Source organism: Equus asinus, chromosome 10 (assembly GCF_041296235.1).
Source record: "Equus asinus isolate D_3611 breed Donkey chromosome 10, EquAss-T2T_v2, whole genome shotgun sequence".
NCBI classification, from domain to species: domain Eukaryota; kingdom Metazoa; phylum Chordata; class Mammalia; order Perissodactyla; family Equidae; genus Equus; species Equus asinus.
The window spans coordinates 9,567,878-9,584,323 of record NC_091799.1 but is presented as its reverse complement, the minus strand read 5'-3'; the positions used below and the strand labels follow the sequence as shown (position 1 = coordinate 9,584,323).

At 51.6% G+C, this 16,446-nt stretch overlaps 1 protein-coding gene across 9 annotated transcripts in view; it reads left to right on the top strand.

The window, feature by feature from the left end:
* CACNA1B (calcium voltage-gated channel subunit alpha1 B) overlaps positions 1–16,446 on the top strand; it is a 198,276-nt gene that overhangs the window by 96,230 nt on the left and 85,600 nt on the right. For 6 of the 9 annotated variants that reach the window (XM_044778229.2, XM_070518196.1, XM_044778228.2 and 3 more), the window contains exons 18-20: positions 500–606; positions 8,543–9,277; positions 10,222–10,439. In XM_044778229.2, coding sequence (XP_044634164.1) covers positions 500–606; positions 8,543–9,277; positions 10,222–10,439 — 1,060 coding nt within the window. The remainder of the gene's footprint in view (positions 1–499; positions 607–8,542; positions 9,278–10,221; positions 10,440–16,446) is intronic. The other 3 variants (XM_070518200.1, XM_070518198.1, XM_070518197.1) reach the window with 1 other exon arrangement.

Here is a 16,446-nt window from a genome sequence, read left to right as displayed (position 1 = left end):
GTCCTTGCTCACAGCTCTGGGGCAGAGGCTGACTTCGTTCAAGTATGACAGGTACTCCTGAGGTGGGAGGCAGGATGGGTTTGACAGAATGAGTCTCAAGTGATGTGGGACAAACATGCAGAAATGCCTAGGCAGTGGGGTCCCGGGGGCTGGAGCTCAGGAGAGCGATCAGGGTGCCAGCGTAGGTGTGGAGTCATTAGCTGGTGAGTGCCCTGGGACATGGCACATGGGGAGAGGGTGTTGAGGCGGGAACCTTGGGGACCATCACCTTGAGCAGCAGGCATAGAAGGGGGCCCCTTCTCTGAAGGCTACCAGAGCGCTCATGTGGAATTGATGCTCAGTGCTGGAGCGTGGGTGGGTGTGCTGATGCAGGAGCCAGCTGCCTGTCTCCAGGTCCAGAGGGCAGGAAAGGCCTGGAGGCTCCAGAGGAATAGCTGATGGTGTCAGAGTGAGTGCAGCACTCTGAAGGCTGGCTCCACATTTCTGTCTGTTCAAACAGGATGAAGAGGAGATGGAAGAAGCAGCCAATCAGAAGCTCGCTCTGCAAAAGGCCAAAGAAGTGGCTGAAGTCAGCCCCATGTCTGCTGCGAACATCTCCATTGCTGCGTAAGGCTCTTGGGAACAGACTGTGGGGTGGCAGTGGGGCTGCTACAGCATCCCATGGCTGGGCCCTCAGCAGGGCACTCCTTTGGGAGGCTTCCTCAGAGGGCCCCTTGCCTTGGCTGGAGCTTGTTAGCACACAGGTCCTCCCCAGGAGCTGTGATCAGAGGGAATGGCTCCCTTCTCCTGCAGGAGCCTTTGAGCAAAGGGCTCACCTGGGAAAGCCTCCACGGCTTCTCCCAGTTTGAGTAGGAGCAAGGTGTGGCAACATACTGCCTTCACATCGTGGGGGGGATTGGCTCTGCTGTAGGTATTTGCTCCTTGACAGTCTTGGGTGGCTCCAGAGCCCCTTCCTGGGCAAAGCCTGTGAGTCAGGAGTAAGGAATCCATATGTCTATTTTACACACGGCTTTTCAAAAATGAATTTTGTGAGCCAAAAGATTCTAGGTGGTGCTTCAGCAGCCCAAGAGACTTCATGCGGTTTCCAAAAATGACTTTGAGATTTTGGTATTGGGACAGAGGTCAAGGGGAGTGTCTGTGATGAGAAAAGGTGAAGGCGGGGCCAAGGCTTCTGTGGGGAGTCTGGTCATGCCAGGGTTCAGCTGAGCCTCGAGGCACGTTGCAGAAGCACATTTGGAGGCAGTAGGGACTTCATAGTTGGGACAGAGTGCTCAGCCCAGGGCCAAAGCTTCAGTGGACTGAGAGAGGTCAGCAATAGGGGTAGGGAGACAGGAAAGTCTGGCCCATGGCCTGGTCACGGGATGACCATGAGAGGGCACAGAAGAGCTCTCTGCTGCTGGGAACTGGCTATCTGGGCCAGGCTAAGTCCATCCCGGAGCTGACGGCTTTGTCTTCAGCTCCACGCCCACTGCACCCGTTCCCAGTGCCGATCCAGGGCCCTGCTCTGTAGCTGGCCTCCCTCTCTTTCTGCTGGCACTGCCATCACAGTGCCCGAAAAGCCGTGGGGACCGCACATCTGCGCTGCTGAATGCGCATGCTGGCACAGGGATGAGTTTGCTGGGAGTATGAGTGCCAGTGTGAGAGAGTGCATGTCTGGTTGTATGTGAGTTTGTGTGTGTGCACATGCACGTGTGAGTGTGTACCACAGCAGCTCCGTTCTTGCCTGGTGGTCACCAGGCTGATGACCTATTTTCTAGGAAGGTGTTTACAGAGGACCTGTCTCTAAGCCAAGCAGAGAATGCTAGACTTTAGGGGAGAAGAAGCTAGAGGAGGTCACAGCCCCTGGAGGCCCAGGCAGGACACAGCAGTCATGGCTCACACAGTTGCTGGGGGGCTCAGTGCTCAGTGGTTTCAATGTTTTGTTGTCTGGCCAATTCAGTTACTTAGTCTGCTTGGTCCTGGGCTGCTGTGGCCTGGCAGACTTCCCTTGCATGGTCCCTTCCCTGAGCTCTGTAAGCTGCTGGTGGTCTGCTGCAGAGAGGGCGGTGGGTGAGCCTTTGACTCACTCCCATGGGCCTCGTGGGGTTCCTGTTTAGCATTTTCCTTCTCTGCTGTTCCTGGTGCCGAGTGTTTCGTCCCATGGCCCCTGCTACCTGCCAGGGCTGCCTGCCCCTTGGGAGTGTGTAGCAGGGCGTCCACTCCCATCTGGGCTGAGACCTCAGAGAGGAGGGTGCTGGGGCCCTCAGCACAGCCATGGAGAGCACGTCGGGCTGCCAAGAAAAGAAGTCTGTATGCTCTTCCTCCTCCACCTCCTGTCCCCACTGGGGATGCTGCTGTGTAGGAACAAGGCTGTAGACTGGCCTCCCTGGGCCTAGGGAACATAGGACATCAGCTACTGGCTGATCACCACCTCGTGCTTCTGTTCCCCTGGGAATGGGTGCCTCGCATAGGCACAGGTGCTCTGCCTCACAGCAGGTCCTGAGCTGGGTGTCAGCTCCTTCCCGTCACAGCCAGCCTGGGGTGTGTCCAGGCACTAGCCCCTGTGTTCCCCCATCTTGAGCCAGTAGGGGTCCTGCAGGCTCTCCTGGGGTGCAGCTGGGAGGGCCTTTGTCCTCTGTTGGACCACCTCTGTCGGACACGGCTATCAGTGGGTGTGATCCCTAGAGATCCCACACACTGGGCGACGACTGGCCCCTGGGCATGTATGGGTGGTGGGTGTGAGGATGGTGTGTGGCTGCTGTTTGCTTTTCTCTGTCGTGCTGAGACCTCTGAGGGCCGGGAGCTGCTGCTCAGAGCTCCTGGTGTCTTTCTGTCCTCTGCCTGCCCCTTCCACCTGTCTCTGACTGTTTCCCGTTCTCCTGGTGAGTCATATTGGCTGGATGGGCCTTCTCCGTGTGTTCATTTCTACAACCCGAGCTGCTGGGGTGGGGTGAGAACGAGGTCCCCCAAGTGACCCTTGCCCTGACCCTGCTCCTCACAGCTGGGCCTTGTGGTCTGTGAAATGGGAGGACTGGCTGAGATGTTCTCTGTGACGCCTTGGATGCTGAGGGGACGTTTAGTGTCCTTGGTGTTTGAGAGGCCCCCATCAGCACTCTGTGTAGCTTGACACAGACGGTGCCTGAATCCCAGCTCAGAGGGCGCCCATGTCCTGTGGAGGTTGGCTGGGGCTGTGAGCATCTTGGCTTCAAGTGACAGTCACTTCAGGCTCCTGGGAGGGAAGGGACGCTAAGGTTGATGTGGTCTTCCTGGTTCTCTCTGCTGAGTCGTGCTCCTCATCACCCATACTTGTGAATGCCGGGACACACACTCACTCTCGCTCACACGTTCACTCACACACTCGCTCATGTTCATTCTCACACATTCACACTCACCCTGACACTCACTCTCACATATGTTAACACTCACACATGTCCACACCCACTCACTCATATACGTTCACAACCAAACACTTGTTCTCACACACGATCATACTCACACACTTACAGATGTTCACACTCACCCATGTTCTCCTTCACTCACACACTCATACATGTTCACATTCACACTCACACTCATACTCACACAGTCCACTCACTCACACACATTCACACTCACATGTTCACACCCACTCAAACACTTGCTCTCACACATGTTCATATTCACTCACATTCTCATGTGCATTCACACTCACACCCACTCTCATACATTCACACTCACTCTGACCCTCACTCTCACACACTTTCACATTTACTCTCTCACACACACTCATTCACAGCCTCACACACTCATTCATATACTCACACAATTTCACACTCACAATCCACAAGCTTACACACTCAGTCACACACAATGATTTGCACCCTCTCTTGCACACACACACCTGTTTGCACCCAGGGCCTGCAGACAGGTGAGTTGCTTTGAACTCCTCACAAATGTATGTAGACTCAGCCTTGAGAAGGAGGAGCTGGGAACCCACCTTGCTCTCCTGGGGAAGCCACCTCGAAGGGAAATGATTGTAAAGAGCTCTTTGGTTTCTCTCTATTGGCTTTGGAAAAGCTTTAAGAAAGTCACTTGGAAGTGACTGGCATTACACCCAAGGGAAGGTTGGGTGGTGATGGAACCTGTGCCCCGGGAAAGGTCATGGTGAGCTGGAAGCACCTGGCTTAGAGCCTGGGGAGCCAAGGGACCTGGGTGGGCTGGGGGCAGAGTGGGGTTGGGAGGCACAGGGCCCAGGTGAGGCGCTGCAGGTAAGGCCTCCTGTGTTAGCTGGCTCTGCTCCATCTCGAAGGCCAGGCGACTGCACGGGTCAGCCCACCTTGGCCCCTTGGGAGTGGGCGCTAAGTCTGGTGGGGGAGGGCTGTTTGGAATTGTGGGACAAGTGGTGCTGGCTCTTTCCAACCCCACTACCCTTCCAGGGGCAGTGCGTGCAGAGCTGTGGCAGATGGGCCCCCAAGATAATGGCTTCTCGTCTTCCAGCCATGGTGGGATTTGCTGTGCTCACTTTAGTTTCACTTTTCTGCTGGATGCTCTTTCTTTCTCAACTTCTCTTTTACCCCGAGGTCTCAGCTGATGCTCATTCTGATGGAAGCATCCCTGGCCTCCTGCCCAGATGCACACTGCAGCCTGCACCCTGACCTGGCGTGGCTCACACGTGTTCTAGTGTCTCTTAGAACTCTCTCTGGTTTTCTCACTTTGGTTTTGTTTTGTTTTTTGCATGTGCAGTTTTGTAAAGCAAACTCGAGGTACTGTATCTCGCAGCTCATCTGTCTCCAGCGTAAACTCACCGTGAGTCGCTCTGCTACGATATCCATCTATGGCTTCATGATAACTACACGCAAACACCTCCCTCTACGCCTAACTCTGCTTTCACACCTCAAGTCATTTGCTTCAGGGGCAGCTCCAGGCAAGCCTTCTGCAGCCTGGTGGGGACGTCCCCAGGTCCTGCTCAGGGGCATCAGACTCTCTGAGCTCAGCCCTTCCGCCTCTCCCTCCTGGTCTCTGTCCTCCTGTCTGCTGTCTGTCCATGTGCTGTCACTCTGGTGTCTCGGGCACATCTGCTTCTCCTGAGGTGACCGCCGCTGGGTGCCACTGGGGGCTGTCTCCTTTGGTTCCCATGAGGTAGTGTTCATTAAGGGCTCACGGGGGACATTCATGGGGTCCTCCTGCCCCATCCCTTCCTTACTTGGGAGAGGATGCATCTGTAATCTTTAGGATGTCCTTGTTCTAGCAAGAGCAGAGCCGCTGTCCAATTGTGAGGCTCACGCTAGACCAGCCAGTACCCGAGGCAGAACTATGAAAACCTCAGGGTGGCTCTCCTGCGGTGACACCAGTCTGACTGGGGAAATGGCCCTGAGCGGCTTGTCCCCAGGGGCTTCCTCCTGATGCTGAGACCAGGCCCTGTACGTGAGAGGTCCTTGGAGTGGCTGGGTACTGTGAGGCAGGGAAGCCCAGGTGCCCTCTGTGTCCTGGTGGTGGTGGTGGTAGCTCCTGTTGTCCCTGACTACCTTGCTCCCTGCTTGGCCAGCACAGAGCTGGGTTCGGTCCTCCCACAAGTACTTGGGCCTACTGGCTGCTGGGGCCCTGAAGCCTCATGGGGTAAGAAAGCTAGATCCTCATTGACTGATTCATAGGATGGAGTAAGATTCGGATGTAGGTATCAATGGTGTCACACTGTGGGCTGTTTCACAGTGTCAGCAGCTATGGGCAACTGGCTTTCTCAGTCCAGAGACCTCAAAGCAGGGCCACACCACAGAGGCTCCTTTTTGAGTCTTGCAGACATCCACAGTGCCTGGGTCCAGTGCAACTGAGCCTGGCTGTGCCTGCAAGCCGGGACTGGGACATTGTGGGACCGATTCCTCCATGTGACTCCTTAAAGAGCCCTTTTAAACAAGGACTTTGCCAGAATTAGAGTCACCGGCCACACTGCACTGTAGATCAGAGGGTGGCCCTGCCCTTGCTCTCACCTTCCTCCACTGCTCATGAGCTTGGTGGAGAGGCACAGAGTGAGAGACCAACGCGGGCCAAACTGCTCTGTGTGCCAGACAGAGCAAGGACAGAACAGCCACGAGGGCAGGGGCAGGCTGAGTCAAGCACCAAGGAGGAGAGGCTGGTGCACAGAATGAGACCATCCAGAGAGGAAGCCAGTAGTGCCACTAAGTGGCAGGCAGATGCAGACAGTCTCAGGTGGCTTTAGGGCCCAGAGAGGCAGAGAGACCCAGCAGGAGCTGGGCCAGGTAGAGCAGCAGTGCAGGTTGCTCAGTGTCTTGCTCCCCTAGGTCGTGATGAGGGGAGCCTCCCAGCCCCACGGCACCCTCCAGTCCAGCAGACAGCCCACCTCTCCATGACTTTAGCTGCTTCCTGGGAGAGAAGAAGCTGCACCTGAGGGTCAGGTTGAGGGCAGAGCCATGCTATCAGGATCCCATCCCCACTGAGCTGCCAGGTACCACACGTCCCCATTGCCTTTACTGCCTGTCTTTTCTGACAGAGAACTTGTCCCCAGTACTTGTGGCTGTTCCTGAGCAGGCCACCACCCTGCCAACCAAGTGGCTCAAAGTCCAGAATCCAGGCCCATCTTGGGGTGCTGGACTGATTGGGAGGCCTGAGGCAGTGACCGGTCATCAGCTCTCATGGGCTCTTGTGCCTGGGGAACACCCCTCATGGTTGTCTTCCATTTCTCATGGTTCAGCATTATCTAGAGCCTGGCCCTTTGTTTTGATGCCAGCTGGGGATGGGTAGGTCCCCTGCAGCTTTAGGCTGAAGCCAAAGAAAGGGAAGGTGGGACTGTTGCCAAGTGTCCTTGGGAATGGGGCACCACAGCTTCGATGTGTTGGGGGAGGCAGGTCAGGGCCTGGGGTGGCAGCCCAAGGTACAGGTCAGCAGATGGCCAGAGGCCGACAGTCGTCCCCCACACATTGCCCTGCCTGCCCACATCTGGGCCCTCAGGTGAGAGCTCTCAGAAGAGCACAGTGCTCTTCTGCTCTCGTACTTTCGAGGCACTGCCCCCGAAATGGCTCCCCGCCCTGGAGCCTGGACTTCACCTGCAAAGGGCAGCACTTGTCGTCCATCTACTTTGTCCAGGCCAACTGCAGGGACTGGCTGCCTCTGTTTTTGCAGGTCACCATGGTGTTCAGTGGCCCAGGGCCGTGGAGCTGGTGGCCTGTCCAGCCTGGGCCTCAGAGCTGGTGGCTGGGCCGGCCTGGGGCCCCTCAGACTGTGGCTCTGGGCTTTGCTGTCAGTGTAGTTGGGGTCTGGCCGAGGCCTCAGATCTTTAGAAACTTTTTCCTTCTTGCCCTTGCATGCGTCTGATCCTGGCTCCGTCAGTGACTCACTGTGGGACCCTCTGAGAAGCACGTCCTCTAGGTTCAGTATCCTCATCTGTGAAATGGGGACAAGAGCAGCACCTAACTCCTGAGGTGGTTGTAAGGGTCGAATGAGGTGGGCACTGAAGCCCAGAGCACAGTGTGGCTGTTGAACAATACAGACACCACAGCTATCATCGTCTTATGCTGCCATTGCCACCACCATGGTGGGTCCAGAAACCTCCAGAGGCTGAAGGATGACACTCTGGCCTCAGAGGCTTCTGCTTGGCCAAGATGGGGCTGGGGTCACCTACTTTGGGGGTCTTATTCAGCAAAGACCCCGGAACGCAAAGGGCATCCTGTGCACCATGGGCTGTGGAGCCTCACATGTGACTGTGTGAGTGAGGCTGGAGGGTGGTCAAAGCCTTGCAGCCTGTGCAGTGAGGGCTGAGCCTGAACCACAGGCCACACCTGGTGCTAGAGGGCTTCTCTCTGCCCCTGGCGGAGGGAGGGGCTCTCCACGGAGCCAGGACAGAGGAGGGTGTTGGTAACCACAGGAGGTAGTGTCTCCAGCCCCACACCTGACTGCTGGGCTTGTGGGAGCAAATGGTTATTGAGCCCATTGGCAGCTGTCCGATGGGGCTGACCACCTCAGGGAGCAGCCTCGCTCCTTGTTCGCTCCCTAAAGGGCCAGCTGCCCGCGGTCCTTGCTCCCTGTGCTAGTCACTCTTCCTGGAGGCAGAGATGGAGCAGCCCCACCCTGGGCGGCTCTGCTCTCTGTGCTGCAGCAGGGCTGGCTCCCCAGGGCAGATGCAGGGGGCTCCTTGCCTCCTGCCTCTTGCTCAGTCCTGCCCCACTTGGCCTCTGCCCCCCTCCTCTCCCTACGGTGGTCTTCCTGGCCGGCTGCACACCTGCCCTGGAAGCCTGTCTGCCACCTCACGCTGGTGCCTGTCATTCCCACTGACCTGCACCCCTCGGCCTCGGTGGCTGTCCGCCTGCTCAAGAGCGGCCTGGAGCCTCACCCCCTCCAGGCTGGTGCTCTGGCGGTCTGCGGGGTCGCAACCACAGGGGGCAGTGCTGAGTTCTATTACCCTGGGTATCCCCTCCCCTGTTGCTCTGCATCGACTCTGCCAGGGGTCTTGAGGGCTCCTGCCACCCCTCCTCCTCCCCCCTCCCCGCGCCCACTCTGCCATCCCTCCATCGCTGTGTGTCCATCTGTGGGGGGCGGCACAGGGGGCGGCCTTTCACCGCCGGTCTCCCCGCAGCAGGCAGCAGAACTCGGCCAAAGCACGCTCGGTGTGGGAGCAGCGGGCCAGCCAGCTGCGGCTGCAGAACCTGCGGGCCAGCCGCGAGGCACTGTACAGCGAGATGGACCCCGAGGAGCGGCTGCACTACGCCACCACGCGCCACCTGCGGCCCGACATGAAGACGCACCTGGACCGGCCGCTCGTGGTGGAGCCGGGCCGGGAGGGCGCGCGGGGGCCCGCGGGGGGCAAGGCCCGGCCCGAGGGAGGAGAGGCCAGCGAGGGCGCGGACCCGCCGCGCAGGCACCACCGGCACCGCGACAAGGCCCCGGCCCCGGCGGGGGAGCAGGACAGGGCGGAGGCCCCAAAGGCCGACGGCGGGGAGCCCGGGGGGCGGCCGCACCGCAGCCGCAGCAAGGAGACCCGGAGCGAGCGCGGCCGCGGCCCGGGTTCCGAGGGCGGCCGGCGCCACCACCGGCGCGGCTCCCCGGAGGAGGCGGCCGAGCGGGAACCCCGGCGGCACCGGGCCCACCGGCACGCGCCCGACCAGGGCAAGGAGGGCGAGCGCCGAGCGCGGCACCGCGGCCCCCGGGCCGGCCCCAGGGAGGCCGAGAGCGGGGAGGAGCCGGCGCGGCGGCACCGGGCCCGGCATAAGGCGCTGCCCGCCCACGAGGACGCGGAGAAGGAGGCCGCGGAGAGGGAGAGCGGGGTCGAGGACAGGGACAAGGACAAGGAGCTGCGGAACCACCAACCCAGGTGAGTAAGTGCTCGGGAAGTGGGCGAATCGTGGAGGGAGACGCCGGCCCAGCCCTGTGGACCTGTGGGGCAGGGTGCACAGGGTTGGGGTGCAGACCTGGCCAGGCTGGCCCTGTTTGCGCTCCAACTACCCCCGCCGTCTCAGTCCCTCTCTGGGGCGGTGACAGTCCTGCCTTGTCAGGTGACATGTAAAATGCTTACCCGTGGGTGGGCGGAGTACACGCTCAGGGAATGTCAACTGTTATTCTAAAGCATCCAAGGGAGATTGTGGGGACTGGTTTGGGACACGTGACTTGGAAAGAACAGAGTGGCCCAGAGAGAAGAGAAGATTGGGGAACACCATGAAAGAGGGAGTCAGGAGAACCTGAGGCAAGGTGCTGGGCTAAATGGTAGAACAAGGCAGGACAGCTGTGCAGCCATGGCAGAAGGGACCCCAGGCCAGCCCAGTCTGCTCCCTGGCTGGGATGGGATCTGATTCTGACTCTGAGAACCTGGGGTAACAGGAGGCCCGAGGCTGCGGTCAGCAGTCTTCATCCTTGTGGATGGGCCACAGGCCACCCAGAACTCATGCAGCTGGATGCCGCCACTGGAGATCAGCCCAGCTGTGGCACTGTGTGCAGAGCTCTGTGCTGGGCCTTTGGCCTGGTGTGGCCCTAGGTGGGGTGGCTTAGAGAAGTACACTCCTCCAGGCTTCTTCATTCTGCAAACAGTTCCTTCCACACACATGTGAAGCCAAACAGATAGGTGAGTCAGCCCCGCCCCTACCTTTCAGACCTAAAAATGCAGAAGTGTACAGAGCGGTAAAAATTGCATGAAATGCCAGAGTAGCAGAGGAGATGGTCAGGGATTTATTTGATTTGGATAGGGGTTTAAGGAGCTGTGTTTTGCAGATAGAATAGGAGTTTGGGGCTGCATCAGATTCTGATGTGCATTTTTGGTTGCAGGGAGCCGCACTGTGACCTGGAGGCCACTGGGATAATGGGTGTGGGTCCTGTGCATGCGCTCCCAAGTACCTGTCTACAGAAAGTGGAGGAACAGCCAGAGGATGCAGATAATCAGCGGAATGTCACTCGGATGGGCAGTCAACCCTCAGACCCGAGCACTACTGTGCCTATCCCAGTGATGCTGACTGGACCTCCTGGGGAGACCACAGTTGTTCCCAGTGAGTATCTCCCCGTACCAGCGGGGAGGGTCCGCTTGTGCAGGCCCAATTTGTTCTTTCCCCTTCCCTCCTGCTGTATGGCAGCCACTTGGGGATGGAGTGTGCTTCTGTGAGTTGTTCCCCTAGCTGCAGAGAAAGTCCTTTGCTGTTGGCCTCTGTGCCTTGATGTCCCTTTGCTTTCCAGCACCCAGAGGAGCACCATAACTGTCACGTGTCACTTAAGCTCTGCTCTGCTCCCTGCCAAAAGTATTTGAAAGTTACCAGCTGAGTGCCAGGTGTGGTGTTAGAATGCTGGGAACACAGCCGGGGAGATCAGGACCAGGGCTGCCCTTGTGGAGCTTGTAGTCTCATCAGGAAGCTGACCACAAATGGTCATGACTCTTCATAGTTGCATGAGGGCTGCTGGGGACTAGCGGCAGCAGGCTTGACTGGGGCCCAGAACTGGTGGGTGAGGAGGTGGATGCTCTCGACAGGGGTGGGGTGGGGTGGTGGTGGGTGGTCTCCCACCCATTCACAGGCCCTGTGGTCCCTGCTCTGGGTCCCCCCAGGCCTTCGCCTGAACATCCCTCTTTCTTCCCCTCACTCACTTGCACATCCATGAGGTCCTGACCTTGTGCGGGTACTGAAGGTATGAGAGAGCAAGATGCCATTCTGGCCTTCAAGCCCCTCCATCAGGTAGGGAGAGACCTGCAGTGACAAGTACAGGCCCCGCACACTGTGCGGAAGGTGTGTGGGTGTTTGCGAGTACCAGGGATGGATAAAATGTTCCGAGAGAAGGAGAGACCGCAGGAGCAGAGCTGGCGTGGAATGCCAGGTGAAATGGAGGTCTCAAGAAGACATGGTGCCACCACATACCTGCTCTCTTTGCAGATGTGTCCACAGAAACATGCGTGTGCCCATTCTCCCGTGCTCAGGTGTCTCACCTGGGGCTGTGGGCCAGTGCACAATCCTGGGTGTAACCGTGGAAGGCTGCTGGCTGGCTGCTTAGCCTCCCCTTCCTCTTTGCTTCCTTGGGAAAAACCTTTCCCTGATCCATTCTTTGTCTCACCTCCCATGGGACTGGTGAGTCTCTTTCCAGACTGCTGGGAATCAGCCCCCTGGTCTGATTCTCTCTGGATTAGCTTGAGGACGAGCTCAGGGTCCCCGCCTGGCTTTTGTCCCCAGGAGTCCAGGTGTGGCCTCTCCTCCCTGACCCCTGCAACCACTGGTCTTTTAATGTCTCTGTAGTTTTGCCTTTTCCAGAATGTCATATTGTTGGAATCATATAGTATGTAGCTTCTTCAGATTGGCTCCTGTCCTTTTCCGATATGCATTTGAAGTTCCTCTATGTCTTTTCATAGCTTGATAGCTCATTTCTTTTTAGCATTGAATAATATTCCATTGTCTGGATCGACCACAGTTTATTTATCCATCCACCTATTGAAGGACATCTTGGTTGCTTCCAAATTTTGGCAATTATGAATAAAGCTTTTATAAGCATTTGTGTTCAGGTTTTTCTTGTAGACATATGTTTTCAACTTCTTTGGGTAAATACCTAAAGAGCGTGATTATTAGATGGTGTGATAAAACTATGTTTAGCTTTGCAAGAAGCTGGCAGATGGTCTAACGAAGTGTCTGTGTCATTGTGCATCCCACCAGCAGTGAGTGAGAGTTCCTGTTGCTCCACATCCTCACCAGCATTTGGTGTAGTCACTGTTTTTGATTTCTGCCATTCTAATTAGTGTGTAGTGATATCTCATTGTTTTAATTTGCAGTTTCCTAATGACATATGATGTTGAGCATCTTTTAATATGCTTATTTGACATCCACATATCTTCTTTGGTGAAGTGCCTATTCATATCTTTTGCCCACTTTTATTTTAATTTTTTTATTTAAAAAAATTTTTTAAGGACTTAATTTATTTGAGAAGAGTTTAAGGTTACAAACAAAATTGAGAGGAAGGCACAGAGATTTCCCATATAACCCCTGCCCCCACACATGCATAGCCTCCCCCATCATCAGCATCACTCACCAGAATGGTGCATATGTTACCTAGGATGACCCTGCATTGACATGTCATCATCACCCAAAGTCCATAGGGTTTGCTCTTGGTGTTGCACATTCTGTGAGTTTGGACAGATGTATAATGCTGCCCTGAAAATCCTCTGTGCTCTGCCTGTTCATTTCTCCCCCAAGACCTCTAGCAACCACTCATCTCTTTATTGTCTTTATTGTTTTTCCTTTTCCAGAATGTCATATAGTTGGAATTATACAATGTGTAGCTTCTTCAGATTGGCTTCTTTCAATTAGTAGTATGCATTTAGGGTTCCTCCTTGTGTTTTCATGGCTCTATAGCTCATATCTTTTTGACACTGAATAATATTCCATTGTCTGATGTACCATGGTTTCTCTATCCATTCACCTACTGGAGAACATCTTGGTTGCTTCCAAATTTTGGCAGTTATGAATAAAGCTACTGTAAACATCGGTGTGCAGATTTTTGTGTGGACATAAGTTTTCAACTCCTTTGGGTAAATACCAAGGAAAGCAATGGCTGGATCATATGGCAAGAGTGTGTTTAGTTTTTTAAGAAAACACCAAACTGGTTGTACCATTTTGCATTTCCACCAGCAATGTGTGAGTGTTCCTGTTGCTCTGCATCCTTCCCAGCATTTGGTGTTGTCAGTGTTCCATACTTTTGCCATTCTAACAAGTGTGTAGTGGTATTAAATTATTTTAATTTGCATTTCCCTGATGGCATATGATGTGCAACATCTTTTTATATGCCATCTATATATCTTCTTTGGTGAGGTGTCTGTTAAGGTCTTTGGCCCATTTTCTGATCAGGTTATTTGCTTTTTTATTGTTGAGTTTTAAGAATTCCTTGTGTGTTTTGGATAACAATGTTTTGCAAATACTTTTCTCCCAGTCAGTAGCTTGTCTTCTTGTTCTTTTGACATAGTCTTTCACAGAGCACAAGTTGTTAATTTTAATGAAGTCCATTTTAATGAATATTCAATATTTCTTTCATGGATCATGTCTTTAGTGTTGTATCTAAAAAGATTCACCATACCCAAGCTCATCTAAGTTTTCCCCTGAGTTATCTCCTAGGAGTTTTATAGCTTTGCATTTGACATTTAGGCCTCTGCACCATTTTGACTTTTCACAAAGGATATAAAGTCCGTGTCTAGATTCTGTTGTTTACATGTGGATGTCCAATTGTTCCTGCAGCATTTGTTGAAGACACTATCTTTGTTTAGTTGTGTTACCTTTGCTCCTCTGTTAAAGATCAGTTCACTATGTTTATGGGGGTCTGTTTCGGGCTCTCTATTCTATTCTACTGATATATTTGTGTGTTCTTTCACTAATACCACCCTGTAACTTTATAGTAAGGCTTGAAGCTGGTCCTCTGACTTTGTTCTTCTCCTTGAATATTGAAACATTGGTTATTCTGAGTTTCTCTTTCTCCATATAAACTGTAGAATCATTTTGTCGACATCTGTAAAATAACTTGCTGGATTTTGACTGGATTGCATTGAATCTATGCATCAAGCTGGGAAGAACTGACACCTTGACAATATTGAATCTTCCTGTCCATGTGCGTGGTTTCTCTCTCCATTTATTTAGTTCTTCTTTGATTTCATTCATCAGAGTTTTGTAGTTTTCCTCATGGAGATCTTGTACATATTTTGTTAGATTTATACCTAAGTATTTCATTTTTGAGGGTGCTGATTTATAAATGGTATTGTGTTTTTAATTTCAACTTTCACGTGTTCATTGTTGGTATTTAGGAAAGCAATTGACTTTTGTATATTGACCTCATATACTGCAACCTTGCTAAAATCGCTTACTGGTTCCAGGAGATTTTTTGTTGATTATTTTGGATTTTCTATCTAGATGATCATTGTCATCTGTAAACAAAGACAGTTTTTTGTCTTCCTTCCCCATGTGTATACCTTTTGTTTCCTTTTCTTGACTTATTGCATTAGCAAGGATGTTGAAAAGGACTGGTAGGGGGACATCCTTGCCTTGTAACTTATCTTAGTGGGAAAGCTTTGAGTTTCTCACCATCCAGTATAATGTTGGCTATAGGGTTTTTTGTAGAAAAATATTTTTGTTGAGAAAATATTTTTAAATTTCTGTTGATTAAATTTTCAAGTTGAGAAAGTTGCTCTCTATTCCTAGTTTACTGAGAGTTTTTTATGATGAATAGGTGTTGTATTTTGTCAAATGCTTTTCTGCATCTATTGACATGATCATGTGATTTTTATTTTTTAGTCTGTTGATGTGATGGATTTCATTAATTGATTTTCAGATGTTGGACCAGCCTTGCATACTTGGAATAAATCCCGCTTAGTTGTGGTATATAATTCTTTTTATACTTTTTTGGATTCTATTTACTAATATTTTATTGAGAATTTTGCATCTATGTTCATGAGAAATACTGGTCTATATTTTTCTTTTCTTGTAATGTCTAGTTTGGTTCTGGTATTAGGATAATGCTGGCATCATAGAATGAGTTAGGAAGTATTCCCTCTGCTTCTATCCTCTGAAAGAGATTGAAGAGAATTGGTATAGTTTCTTCATCAAATGTTTGGTAGAATTCACCAGCGAACCCATCAGGACCTTGTGCTTTCTGTTTTGGAAGGTAATTAATTATTGATTCAACCTTTTTAATAGATATAAGCTTATTTAAATTGTCTATTTTTTCTTGTGTGAGTTTTGACAGATTGTGTCCTTCCAAAGAATTGGTCCATTTTGTGTAGGTTATCAAATTTGTGGGCATGGAGTTGTTCATAGTATTCCTTTATTATCCTTTTAATGTCCATGGGGTCAGTAGATGGCCCCTCTTTCATTTCTGATATTAGTAATTTGTGTTTTCCCTCTTTTTTCTTAGTTAGCCTAACTGGAGGCTTGTCAATCTTACTGATCTTTTCAAGGAGGCAGCTTTTGGTTTTGTTGATTTTCTCTATTGATTTCATTTTAATTGATTTCTACTCTAATTCTTAGTATTTCTTTTCTTCTGCCCACTTTGGATTTAATTTGCTCTTCTTTTTCTAGTTTCCTAAGGTGGAAACTTATTGATTTTCAATCTGTCTTCTTTACTAATATATGCATTCAATGCTATAAATTTCCCTCCAAGCATTGCTTTTGCTGCACCCAACAAACTTTGGTAAGTTGTAATTTTATTTTCAGTTAGTTGAAAATATTTTTAAATTTCTGTTGAGATTTCTTCTTTGACCCATGTTATTTAGAAAGGTGTTATTTAATCTGTACATATTTTGGGATTTTCCAGTTATCTCTTTGTTATTGATTTCTAGTTTAATTCATTTGTGGTGTGAGAACTGACATTTTTGCCAACTTTTTAATTGGGTTGTTTGTTTTCTAATTGCTGAGTTTTGAGATTTTTTGTGGACATATTTTGGATATAAGTCTTTATCAAATAAATGGTTTGCAAATATTTTCTCCCAGTTTGTGGCTGTCTTTTCATTCTCTTAATGTCTGATGTTTTTGATTGTTACTGGTGGGAGGGTTAATTTGGTCCCTGTTATTACTTCTGCTAGAAGCAAAAAACAAGGCTGTTAGTTTTTGTATGTTAATTTTATATCTTATTGGTTTTCTGAATTCTCAAATTGTTTATTAGTTATAGCATTGATTCTCTTTGTTTTTTTTTCCCCAAGTATATTATCAAAACTTCTGCAGGGGCCAGCCCCATGGCTGAGTGGTTGAGTTCGTATGCTCTGCTTTGGGTCCAACGTTTCACTAGTTGGGATCCTGGGTGCGGATCTATGCACTGCTCATCAGGCCATGCTGAGGCGGTGTCCCACATAGCACAACTAGAAGGACCTGCAACTAGAATATGCAACTATGTACTGGGGAGCTTTGGGGAGAAGAAGAAGAAGGAAAAAAGAAGAAGAAGAAGAGGAAAAAAAAGATTGGCAACAGATGTTAGCTCAGGTGCCAATCTTAAAAAAAAAAATTTCTGCAAATATAGTTGTAACTATTCCTTTCCAAGTCTTAGGCCTCT